We start from the raw sequence: 12,285 nt of genomic DNA, 5'->3' as shown, positions 1-12,285 counted from the left end.
TCAAGAAGAGCCTGGCCAATGTGGTGAAAATTTTGTATTTTCGTACTAAAAATGCAAAAATTGGCTGGGCGTGGTGGCGGCAGCTCTAATCCCAGCTACTAGGGAGGCTGAGGCAGGAGAATCACTTGAACCCAGGAGGCAGAGGTTGCCGTGAGCCGAGATCACGCCACTGCACTCCAGCCTGGCGACAGAGCGAGACTGTCTCAAAAAAAAAGAAAATGCAACCTTAAGCAAAAAGACATAAGAAAACCAATTTTTTTTTCTCATCCAAAGTTGTAATAAAATTACGCTATTTGTGGACCTTAAAGTTGCAGTTTCTGCTGGGCATGGTGGCTCACACCTATAATCCCAGCACTTTGGGAGGCTAAGGCGGGCGGATCACGGGAGGTCAGGAGTTCAAGACCAGCCTGGCCAACGTGGTGAAACCCCGTCTCTAATAAAAATACAAAAATTAGCCAGGTGCAGTGGAGCATGCCTGTAATCACAGCTACTTGGGAGGCTGAGGCAGGAGAATCACTTGAACCTGGGAGGCAGAGGTTGCAGTCAGCCAAGCATGTGCCACTGCACTCCAGCCTGGGTGACAGAACAAGACTGTCTCAAAAAAAACACAAAAAAGTTGCAGTTTCAAAAGAACCAACAGACATTAAATGAGACTTGCTGTACACCAAAATACTGGCACTGGACACTGTGAAGGTGCAGTGGCCAGTGCCCACTCCAACTGGGAGTCCAAAAATTAAATCCCATTTAATTCCTGTTAGGGGACAGGAAGGCTTCTGTCCCCAGCCCGCCAAGTGCAACTGGGCACTGAGGTTAGGAATGCTTCTATACTTCCTAAAGATTAACTGAGGCATGTGACAATCATTTTCAAAATGGAAAGATGAAGGTTTAAAAGAAACAAAGAACAGGAAAGTAGGATATACTGTTTCCCTCAAAAGTCAAGAGTCACTGGTGACTCTCCACCATTTTCAAACCCTGTTTTCAAATAGGTGCAGAGTGATACTGATTTACTCACAGGCAGCTCCTCAACCCCAGGGTGTTGGCACAGCTGAGACGAGCAGGATCCCCCGGACTACCTATAACAGGAACAGGGGAAAATAAATAAGTAGTAAATCAGGGATTTATACTGGTATCTTTTTTTGTTGTTGGTTTTTGGAGTTTCGCTCCTGCGCCCAGGCTAGAGTGCAATGGCGTGATCTTGGCTTACTGCAACCTCCACCTCTTGGGTTTAATCGATTCTCCTGCCTCAGCCTCCTGAGTAGCTAGAATTACAGGTGCCCACCACCATGCCCAGCTAATTTGTGTGTGTGTGCGTGTGTGTGTGTTTTGTTTTTTGTTTTTTTAGTAGAGACAGGGTTTTACCACATTGGCCAAGCTGGTCTCAAACTGCTGGCAGGTGATCTGCCTGCCTTGGCCTCCCAAAGTGCTGGGATTGCAGGCATGAGCCACCATGCCCAGCCTTTTGTTCATTTTTATTGATTTATTTGACTTTGCCCAGGCTGGCATGCAGTGGTACAATCACGGCTCACTGCTGCCTTGAACTCCTGGGCTCAAGGGATCCTTTTGCCTCAGCCTCCCAAGCAGCTGGGACTACAGGCATGTACCATCATGCCTGGCTAATTTTTGTAAAGACGGGGTTTCATTTTGTTGCCTATTTGCCCAGGCTGGTCTCCAACTTTTAGCATCAAGCGACCCTCCTGCATTGGTCTCCCAAAGTGTTGGGATTACAGGCATGAGCCACCACACCCAGCCTGGTATCTTCTAAGTCTGAAAGAAGGCGGGGTGCTGTGGCTCACGCCTATAATCCCAGCACTCTGGGAGGCAAAGGCGGGTGGATCACCTGAGGCCAGGAGTTCAAGACCAGCTTGACCTACGGTGAAACCTCGTCCCTACTAAAAATACAAAATTAGCCAGGCACGGTGGCGCATGCTTGTAATCCCAGCTACTTGGGAGGCTGGGTCAGGAGAATCGCTTGAACCCGGGAGGCAAAGGTTGCAGTGGGCTGGATTGTACCATTGCACTCCAGCCTGGGCAACAAGAGTGAAACTCCGTCTCAAAAAGAAAAAAAAAAAAAGTCTGAAAGAGTACAGATTTCTTTTGTAGAAACCTCTGTGTGTAAGTTTCTGGAACCCAGTTCTGAGTGTTGGAAGGTTTCAGAACATTGCTCAGTGAAGGGTCTGCCCCAGTTAGGAAAACAGTATCTCAAAGTAGTCCTAAAGAAAGATGGGGAGCCTCAAGTAGACCCTGGCTCCAGACACCCCAAGAGGGAAGCCAAGCAGGCCAGCCCTAGGGAGGGAGCACTCCTACCAGGTGGCACCATCCCCACTCACTTCAGCTGGCTCTGGGAGAAACATGATCTCTATGCAGACAGCCCTACAGAGCAAGCAATGACCCCAAGGGGCAAGAGCTGTAAGAATTACTACAACCGCAGGCCGGTTCGGTGGCTCATGCCTGTAATCCCAGCGCTTTGGGAGGCTGAGGCGGGTGGATCACCTGAGGTCAGGAGTTCAAGACCAGCCTAGCTCACATGGTGAAACTCCATCTCCACAAAAAAAAAAAAAAAAAAAAAAAATTAGCCAGGCATGATGGCAGGTGCATGTAATGCCAGCTACTCCGGAGGCTGAGGCAGGATAATCACCCGAACCCGGGAGGCAGAGGATGCAGTGAGCTGAGATCACGCCATTGCACTCAAAAAAAAAAAAAAAAAAAAAAAAAGAATTACTAGAACCACAAACACCAAGAGTAAGCCATTTCTTGTATAAACGACAGTGATAAGCATACAGCACATTTCTAGGATTTCCACGTTTTTGATGCTTTCCCTAACTTGCTGTAGCTCCTACAAGCATAAAGCCAGAGTTAATTCATACTACTGACATTCAGACCCCACTGTGGTCAGACTTCATGCTGGGAACAAGACAGGAATAGGAGCAGCAGGGCCAGAGGCACTAGCCCATGGAGGTGCCAGGCCAGGCTGTGCAGAGGCTAGGTGGTGCCAGGAGCCAGCAGGTGGCACCTTGAGATGCCCAGTGGCCTTGAACCTCTAGGGAGTGGGGTTGCAATGAGTCCTCAGCCAGGGAGCAGAAAGTGCAGGTTTAGATGGGGGAGCTCACTCCAGCCAGCCACGAGAGCCACCGTGAGAGGAGGGACAAGATGCGGAGGGCAGGCACTGACCCTGCTCCCAGCGGACCCACTTGTCACTTCACCTCATTTAACAGGAGGCAACCCTTGTGCTTCTGTGGGGAAGGAAATTCCTAGCACGTGCCACAGTTAGGGCTTGTAACAGTCTGGTCTGTAAATTGGGAGCTGGGTTAAGGGAAAAATGTTAGCTATGTTCTCATACACATCAAGTTACATTTTAAGTTAAAATTTAAAAGCACAGTGAACACACCAAGACCCTTCTCACTCCAGCTGAGACCAGCTTTAGTCCCCCACCTTTCTTCATATGAACGGGGTCCAGCACATTCTCCACTATCCTCCCCACACCATGGCACCTTCGGCCCCTCCACCCCTGCCCTGGCCAGCTCCTGAGTCTCAAGGGCTCAGTCCAGCAAGCAGGAAGGCTGGCAGGTCCCCAGAGCTCCCTGATCTGCCCCCCGCCGTGATCCTACCTTCTCTCTAACACTTGCTGTCCCACTGGCTCCCTTACTAGGCTCTCCCCAAAACCTGTTCTGATGGCTTCTGTCCCCAGCTCTCCAAGGAACCCCCCCAGTCAAGGCCGTCCAGGGCGATGGGGATCACTGCTCCATGTCCCTTACGAGCATAGATGTCATCTGTGGCCAGGCCCTGCTGGGAGCCCTTCTGTTCTTTTTTCCAACATCAACGAATTCTCCAACTGGGAGTCCAACAATTTAATTCCATACTGACACTACCCAGAGTTAGTGCAGACCCCACAGGGTAAGGGCTCAGTCCCACAAGACTGCCCCCACTCCGTATGTCCAGGCCGCCCACACTTCAGCTGACTACAAATTTGAGGGTTCCCATGACTGCGTTGGTTTTGATAATTCACAAGAATGACTCAGATGCCAGCAACGGGCTCCACTTACTATCACGGTTTATTATAAAGGGTGCCTAGGAACAACCAGCTACGGAGGCCAAGACGCCAAGGCCAGAGAGGTCCTGAGCACAGGATCCTGTGTCCTGTGGAGCAGGGTGAACACCAATGGGAAGCCTCACCAACCTCCTCACCCGGAAGTTCTCCTCAAGGCTTCATGATTGATTACAGTATTGGCCTACTGGCCATGGGGACTGAACTAGATCTCCAAACCCTCTCCCTTCCCTGGAAGGGGCAGGAAGTTCCCACCCTCTAATCACATGACGGCCAGCGCCTCAATCTATCTAAGGGCCTGCCTGGAGTCGCCGCATTAGCATAAACTCAGGTGCTGTGATAACGAATCATAGAAGACACTCCCAAACTCACGCCGGTAATCCTAGCACTCTGGGATGCCAAGGTGGGTGGATTGCTGTTGAGCTCAGGAGTTAAGCCTGGGCAACACAGAGAGACCCAGTCTCCACAAAAAATAAATCAGCTGGCAGGAGGATCGCTTAGAGGCTGCAGTGAGCCATGATCAAGCTTCTGCACTCCAGCCTGAGTGACAGAGCAAGACCGTCTCAAAATACAAATAAACGAAAAGACACTCCCATCATTCAGGAAACTTCCAGGGTTTTCAGCCCTCAGTGCTGGTGCCAGGATCGGGTCAAAGACCAAATATATTTCTTATCATAACACACCTTTCCTCACCTGGCTTCCAGGAGACAATGATCCCCTTGCCACTCCTGGGAGATCCTCCCTACCTGACCTCCACCTCCTCCCCAGGCAGTCTCTTCCCTGACTTGAATACACACCCGCCACAGGTCTGATGAGCACCGCACAGTCCACACCGCCAAGAACTCTCAACTCACCCCCCGCATTGTGCTCCTCTCCAAGTCCTCCCCAGTTTCAACAAATAGCACTGTTGTCTCCAGGCAGCTCAGGCCAGAGGTCACCTCTCCCACACAGCCTCTAGGGTCAACCCCGCTTCTACTCATAAAGCGACTTCCTCCCAAAGAGGACAATATGGAGAGGCAGGAGAAGAGTAACTGGGCAGTGAAAACCTGACAAACACTTCAGCCTACCAATCAAGGTCAACATCAATAGTGACAAATCATTTGGACAGCATGGAGCCTAGACATGATGTGATGAGGATGCTTCACCTCTGTGGTCTTCCTCCAGAAAAACCATCTTTCCCAGCTTGATTATGAGGAAACATCAAGAAATGCCAGTAGAGCAGCACCCTACACTCCACCTGAGCACTACTCCTCAAAGATGTCAAGGTCACTGCAGGCAAGGAAAGCCTGAGAAGTAATCAAGATGGGTGGTACAGATGGGTCCTGGGACAGAGAAAGGACCTTAGAGTGAAGAATGGGAGAGTAAAACAATCTTAAATACGTTACGGACTTTAGTGAACAGTAATAGATCAATGTCAGTTCATTAACTGTGACAACGAACCCTACTCATGTAAGATGTTAGTAGCAGGGGCCTGTAGCACTCCACTTGGTGTATCACTCATAGGGGTTCAGGGACCTCCTCCACAGTCCAGCCCTGGGTTGTGCTGGCTCTGAAATCCCTACTGTTCTACAGCAGACCTGCCAGTGTCCCTGTTACAAAGTGCAGCAGTAACTACGGAAGACATTTGTATTCCTGAAATGACAGAATCACACATAAAAAGTTAATTATTATTTACCAAAAACCTGCTACATAAGCATGAAGTGGCAAAAGTACTTTTATCTCCATTAAGAAGTCCAGAGAGAGCTCTAACATCTAACACAGCAACTGGAAAGACCAAATGCTGAGCTCCACCTTCAAACTGTGCAGTTTCACCACTCAACATCCTCCCACCACTCCAAAAGTTTTAGTGGCTAACCAGCCATTATTGTTAAAAATTACAAGAATTGGGGGCCAGGCGAGGTGGCTCATGCCTGTAATCCCAGCACTTTGGGAGGCTGAGGTGGGTGGATCACTTGAGGTCAGGAGTTCGAGACCAGCCTGGCCAACACGGAGAACACCGTCTCTACTAAAAATACAAAAATTAGCCAGTCCTGGTGGCGGGTGCCTGTAATTTCAGCAACTCAGGAGGCTGAGGCAGGAGAATCACTTGATCCCAGGAGGTGGGGGTTGCAGTGAGCCAAGACCACACCACTGCACTTTAGCCTGAGCAACAGATCGAGACACTGTCTCCAAAAAAAAAAAAAAAAAAAAACAAGAATTGGGAGGATACATTCAGGGCAACTTCAATCTATCTCTCTGGGGGTGGGGAACAGAGACAAGAATTGAAGCTGGGTGTCTGGGCATGGTGGCTCCTGTAATCCCAGGACTTTGGGAGGCCAAAACAGGAGGATCACTTGAGCCTTGGAGTTCAAGACCAGGCTGGGCAACATATCGAGACCTATCTCTACAAAAAAATTACAAAAAAAAAAAAAAAAAAAGCATTAGCACATTAGCTGGGTGTTGTGTGGCACAACTAACAACTTGGGAGGCTGAGGCAGAAGGACAGTTTGAGCCCAGGAGTTTGAGGTGCAGTGAGTATGATCGCACCACTGCACTAATTACTTTGAGTCCCCCTTAGCAAGTTTTATGTTTATTCCAATTTTACAAATAAGGACATAAACTCAGGTCTAAGTTGGTTAATGAGAGAGAAGGAGGCGGTCGGCACACCCCGGAAGGGCATTCACTCCAGGCAGCACCTTAGGTTAGGGTGGCTAAGGCCACGCACCCTGAGGACCCTCAGGGCTTCGGAGTCCCCGTGTCCCCCGGGTGCAGGTCGCAGCCTAATCACACCACAGGGGTTTGTGGGTGCTGGCATCACCTCATGGGAGACGGACCAGGAAGGCTCCTGCGGCCCAGCAGGTGCTGCTCGCCGGTGTCTGCCCTGCCCATTCAGTCTCGTCTCCGGGACCCCAAACGTGACTTAAGGGCACGGCCGTCCTCGTGCATGGACACGTTCCACCGAGCTTACTCGCGCAGGACGCGCCAGGGCTGCCCAGCCCTTTAGAACTTTCCCAAGCCTGTCTCGGAGGCAGTGACCCGCGGGGACCTGGCCGCTTAAGGTCACAGCACCAGGCAGAGGCCCAGCGGCTCCGCCCGGCGCTGGCGGTCCAGCCCGCGATGAGATTCGGGGCCCCACCGGCCCGCAGGGGGTCCGGAGGCCGGGACCACCGGGACCCCGCCATCACATGACAACCAGCCCGAACCCCAGGGTCGTCCGTCCTCCCGACCCACCAGCCGGGAGCCGGCCCCGCCCTGGGGCGCCCGCCGCTTACCCCGCGGGGCGGTGACCGGAGACGGCGGAGGGAGGCGGGCGGTTGCCCGGCCGCGGCAGCTCCTCAGTAAGATGGACGCCATGTGCCCGGGCGCGGCGGCCGCTCAGGCCTCCCGAGCTGCCTCCTTCCCCTTCTCCGCGGCTGCCGCGTCTCTATGCCGTCCCGGCGGCGCCTCAGGCCCGGCCCGCGCGGACGGCTGACGGTGGCGGCTGGCCTCGGACGGGAGGCGCTCAGCTCAAGGACCCGGCACCGGCTGCGGCCTTGTCCCAGCACAGACGTCCAGAGACGCGGGGCGGGGCGGCCAGGCCGCAGCTCCCATTGGGCCCCTCAGCGCCCGCCGCCGGCCAGGTGAGGGGCGGACCGCACCACAGCGGACTACCGGTTCCGGCGTGCACCGGGGCGGCGGACTACCCTGAGGCGCGGACTACCGATCCCGGCGTGCACCGGGGCGGCGGACTACCCTGAGGCGCGGACTACCGCTCCCGGCGTGCACCGGCACTGGAGCGACGGGCTTCCGGGGCTCGCTGTATCCTGGTTCCCGTCGTACCGTGGACGCCGCGGTTTGCAGCGTGGCGGCCGCAGGAGCTGAGGGAGTCGGCCGCGCTTGCGCGGGTATTGTCTTTTTGTCTCCGGGCGGCGGCAACACCGGGTGTCTCCGGAACTTTTCTGGGACTAAGTCCTGCACCCACGAGTAGAAAACGGCTCCTGGGAGCTTGGGGCTCCAAGGGCAAGTCAGGGGACGCTGGGGATGGAGTGGCGCCCTCGTCGCCCTCGGCCGCGGGCCCTCGCCGGCCTCCCCTGCTCTGTGGCTCTACTCTCGGCGGTTTGCACTCCGGCGCGCGCAGCCCTGCGTGCCTCTTCCCTGCGTACCAGGCGGCCCTCCCCAGATACGGCGCTGCTCGGCGTCGGGAGTCCCCGGCCACCACTAGGGGGACGGGAGCGCAGGGTCCCGCCCTGAAGGATAGGGCCATGCCGGCCCTGGAGGCGAGGGCACTAGGCTGGGCGGCGGCGCAGCCAGTAAGCACCGCCAACCCCGGCACACCGCGTCCTCCCGTCTGAGCTGGAGGGATGGAAGTGGGTCCTGCGTGGGCGCGGGGGGACCCCTCGTTTCGCTGTGGCCTAAGCAGCCCCTGGGGTCCTGGGCGCCGCAAGGGCGCCAGGTTTCTCTAACCTGGGCCAAACCCTGTCCGCTCCACCTCCCAGTCCAAGAAGGAACAGCCGAAGGCCAGGACGCCAAGGACCTGGCTCGGAGTCTCCAGAATTCCCGCCGGAGCTGGGCTGGGCTCGCGGACCGCTCATGCGCTGTCTCCCAAGAGCCTCCCCGCAGCCCATTTTAACAGCCAACCTGACCGGTCCAGGGAAGAGAGACCGTGCAGCCTCCTAGCAGACCGTGACCTCTGAGCCCCACCTTCCCCTTCCTTCCCTAAGATGAGGATCCCTGAGTTGGGGCAGAGAAAGCAGACAGTGAGAAATATGGGGACCTGCGACGCTGGGGGCCCAGCTGGTCGAGATCTCCAGCTAGGAGATCCCCAGCACGGCATTTGCCTTGCTCTCTGTCTTGTTCAGGGATGTAACCTGCCTGCTGCTTCTGGCACCTCAGGACCCTGCCTGGGGAGGGTTTTGTAGTGCACACTCAGCATCTCTGTTCCCTGGAGCACATGGGGTGTGAAACACCAGATGCGAGCCAGCTCCCCAGTCTTGAGAGGCTGGTTGAATGGCACATCTCCCTAGGACGCTCCCTCCCCAGGGTCCCCTCCGCCCCTGCTGTCCGTGCAGTCGGTCCTCACCCATCAGGAAAACTTGGGTTTAGCCTGCTTGTCTGGGTGGTTTTCCCAAACAGGAACTGCCAGGTACTGGGCCTGGATGCGCTTGGATTCCCCATCTCAGGTGGGAGAAGGGGACATTGTTTAGTGCAGGGCACTCTGAAGCCGTTTGTAAGTCCCTGTGTCCACACTGGTCAGTGGGCACTGCAGACATCAAATGCAGACTGAGTTTAAGCACAACTAGGCCTGAACCTAGGCCTGTGCTGCCAACAAACATGAAGGGGCCCCGTTTCCACCCATCCCTCAGGAGACAAAAGGGGGATACAGAAGGATAGTCCTTGTCTCCCCACCCAGGGTCGGGCCTGAGCTGGAGTGGACAGTTGGTCAGGCTCAGAAAGAACTGGACTTTTTATGGCTCAGCTGTAGGACACTGTCCTAGTCCTGGTCTGGACATTGGTCCTGAGCACCAGATGACCCTGCCCGATGCTAGCTAGGGAGGGAGACCCCGGGGAGGGGAGAAACAGGGCTCCTCCCATTGATGCCGTGGGGTCCCAGGTGTCCTGACAAGGCCAAGCAGGAGGTGGTGACTGCCCCATCTGTGCTAGTGTCTGTTTACAGGACCTTGAAGGACACTGGACGAGGGGGGAAGCCCTCCCTGCAGCCTCCACCCTGCCCAAAGTGCCGGGCGTGAGGAAATGTGGAACACACCCTTGCCTGCAGTTGGGATGAACCACCATCCCTGGACCAGGACAAGGAAAGGCTGGCAGTGGAGAGACAACAGCAGGACTGACCCATGCAGGTGCTGTCTGCGATGCTTGTGCAGCCTAGGCAGGGTGGGATCTTAGATAAATTAATTTTCAACAATTAAAATAGCTGTGGTCAGGCGCAATGACTCACACCTGTAATCCCAGCACGTTGGGAGGCCGAGGCGGGCTGATCACGTGATCAGGAGATCGCGCCCATCCTGGCCAACATGGTGAAACCCTGTCTCTGCTAAAAATACAAAAATTAGGCCGGGCGCGGTGGCTCAAGCCTGTAATCCCAGCACTTTGGGAGGCCGAGACGGGTGGATCACGAGGTCAGGAGATCGAGACCATCCTGGCGAACACGGTGAAACCCCGTCTCTACTAAAAACTACAAAAAACTAGCCCGGCGAGGTGGCGGCGCCTGTAGTCCCAGCTACCCGGGGGGCTGAGGCAGGAGAATGGCGTGAACCCGGGAGGCGGAGCTTGCAGTGAGCGGAGATCGGGCCACAGCACTCCAGCCTGGGTGACAGAGCGAGACTCCGTCTCAAAAAAAAAAAAAAAAAAAATACAAAAATTAGCTGGGGATTATTAGGGTGCGTGGCTGTAATCCCAGCTGCTCGGGAGGCTGAGGCAGGAGAATTGCTTTAACCAGGGGGTCGGAGGTTACAGTGAGCCGAGATTGCGTCATTGCACTTCAGCCTGGTGACAGAGCGAGACTCTGTCTCAAAGAAAAAAAAAAAAAATAGGTCAAAAGAAATAAGTAGAAATCTGGCATCCAGCCAGCTGACTGTGTACCCTTAAGGTTGGAATGAGGCCTTCCAGTCCCGCATCTCCATATGCAGCAGAACAAGGTCACAGAACCATGGCGCAGGGTTTAATAGCAAGCACTGTTTTTAGCCTTTCTCTCTCGCTCTCTCTTTTTTTTTTTTTGGTTTGGGAAACTTCCTTTTCCTTCTCCCTATGTGCCTCACAAATCACACATAACCTTCCGTAGTCACTCGTGTGTATACAAGTCACAGAGTAGAGAAACAGGGCAGGAAGTCCAGGTAGCACACGGCCGCCTTAGGGAGGTTAGGGATGTAGTTAGGGAGGGGGTTAGGGACCCAGTCAGGGAGGGGGTTAGGGATCCAGTTAGGGAGGGGGTTAGGGACTAGTCAGGGAGGTTAGGGATCTAGTTGCGATTGGGACCTACTTGGGTTTAGGGATCTAGTTAGGGAAGGGGGCTAGGGATCTAGTTAGGGAGGAAGTTAGGGATCTAGTCAGGGAGGTTAGGGAACCAGTTTGTGAACTAGAGAAAGACTTAGAAGGGCTGTGTGCTGTACTTGATCCATGCTCTGGTGCAAAGCAGCCAGAGTTGCATTTGCCCAGATTGGGGGTTTGCTGGGAAGTGTGATGAAAGAAGAGAGTCAAGGATGTTTCCAAGAGTCTCTGAGGCTTGTCCCAGGAATTTAAACTGAGGAGAGGGAAAGGGAAGAACAGGAGGGGGCAGTGGGAGATAGCAGAAGATAGCAGGATCACTGGCCTGCGGGCTGAGAGGGGTTTGGAGCCAGGTACCAGAGCAAGTAAGCTGACGAGAGTGGGATGCTCCACACATGGTGCTTGCACTTACTGGTGATGGCAGGGGCAAGGGTGACAGCCCAGGAGAAAAACCCTGGATACCAGGTCACCTTCCTGCAGCTGGGAGAAACTTTCGCCAGGTACATGCAGCAGAAGTGGAGGTCAGCCTCCAGCCTCCAGCTTCCTGTCACCCCACTGCACATAAAAGTGGTGACTTTGGGCCAAGCACGGTGGCTCACACCTGTAATCCCAGCACTTTGGGAGGCTGAGGTGGGCAGATCACGAGATCAGGAGATTGAGACCATCGTGGCCAACATGGTGAAACCCCGTCTCTACTAAAAATACAAAAAAACAGCTGGGCGGGGTGGCACGTGCCTGTAATCCCAGCTGCTCGGGAGGCTGAGGCAGGAGAATTGCTTGAACCTGGAGATGGAGGTTGCAGTGAGATCGTGCCAGTACACTCCAGTGTACATGTACACTATACTACATTACACTTTTTGAGACGTAGCTAGACTCTGTCTCAAAAAAAAAAAAAAAAGTGGTGGCTTTGTGCTGGGACATGGGAGGGCTGTGCATTTGGATTTTTTTTTTTTTTTGAAACAGGGCCTCACTCTGTTGCCCAGTCTGGGGTGCAGTGGTATGATCACGGCTCACCACAGCCTTGACCTCTGGGCTCAAGCAATCTTCCTGCCTCAGCCTCCTTGAGTAGCTGGGACCACAAGCATGTGCCACCATGCCTGGCTAGTTATTTAATTTTTTGTAGAGACAGGGTCTCACTACGTTGCCCAGGGTGGTCTTTAATTCCTGGCCTCAAGTGAGCCTCCTGCCTCAGCTTCCCAAAGAAATGCTGGGATTAGTCAAGAGGCACCATGTTGACCTAAATTTGTTGTTGTTGTTTTAATTTTTTTATTAGGATCAATGGAACC

At 54.1% G+C, this 12,285-nt stretch overlaps 1 protein-coding gene across 2 annotated transcripts in view; it reads right to left on the bottom strand.

Moving 5' to 3' along the window:
• The window catches only part of LETM1 (leucine zipper and EF-hand containing transmembrane protein 1), a 42,111-nt gene extending 34,431 nt beyond the window's left edge, over nt 1–7,680 (bottom strand). For both annotated transcript variants that reach the window (XM_023206774.2, XM_023206775.2), the window contains exons 1-2: nt 7,294–7,680; nt 1,013–1,073 (exon numbers count right to left, since the gene is read on the bottom strand). In XM_023206774.2, the coding sequence (XP_023062542.1) occupies nt 1,013–1,073; nt 7,294–7,375 (143 nt within the window). In that variant the 5' untranslated portion in view covers nt 7,376–7,680. The remainder of the gene's footprint in view (nt 1–1,012; nt 1,074–7,293) is intronic.
• Nucleotides 7,681–12,285: the final 4,605 nt, after the last annotated feature.

The sequence above is a fragment of the Piliocolobus tephrosceles genome, chromosome 3 (assembly GCF_002776525.5).
Source record: "Piliocolobus tephrosceles isolate RC106 chromosome 3, ASM277652v3, whole genome shotgun sequence".
Lineage (NCBI taxonomy): Eukaryota > Metazoa > Chordata > Mammalia > Primates > Cercopithecidae > Piliocolobus > Piliocolobus tephrosceles.
The sequence above is the reverse complement of the archived record's forward strand: the minus strand, read 5'-3'. Positions and strand labels throughout refer to the sequence as shown.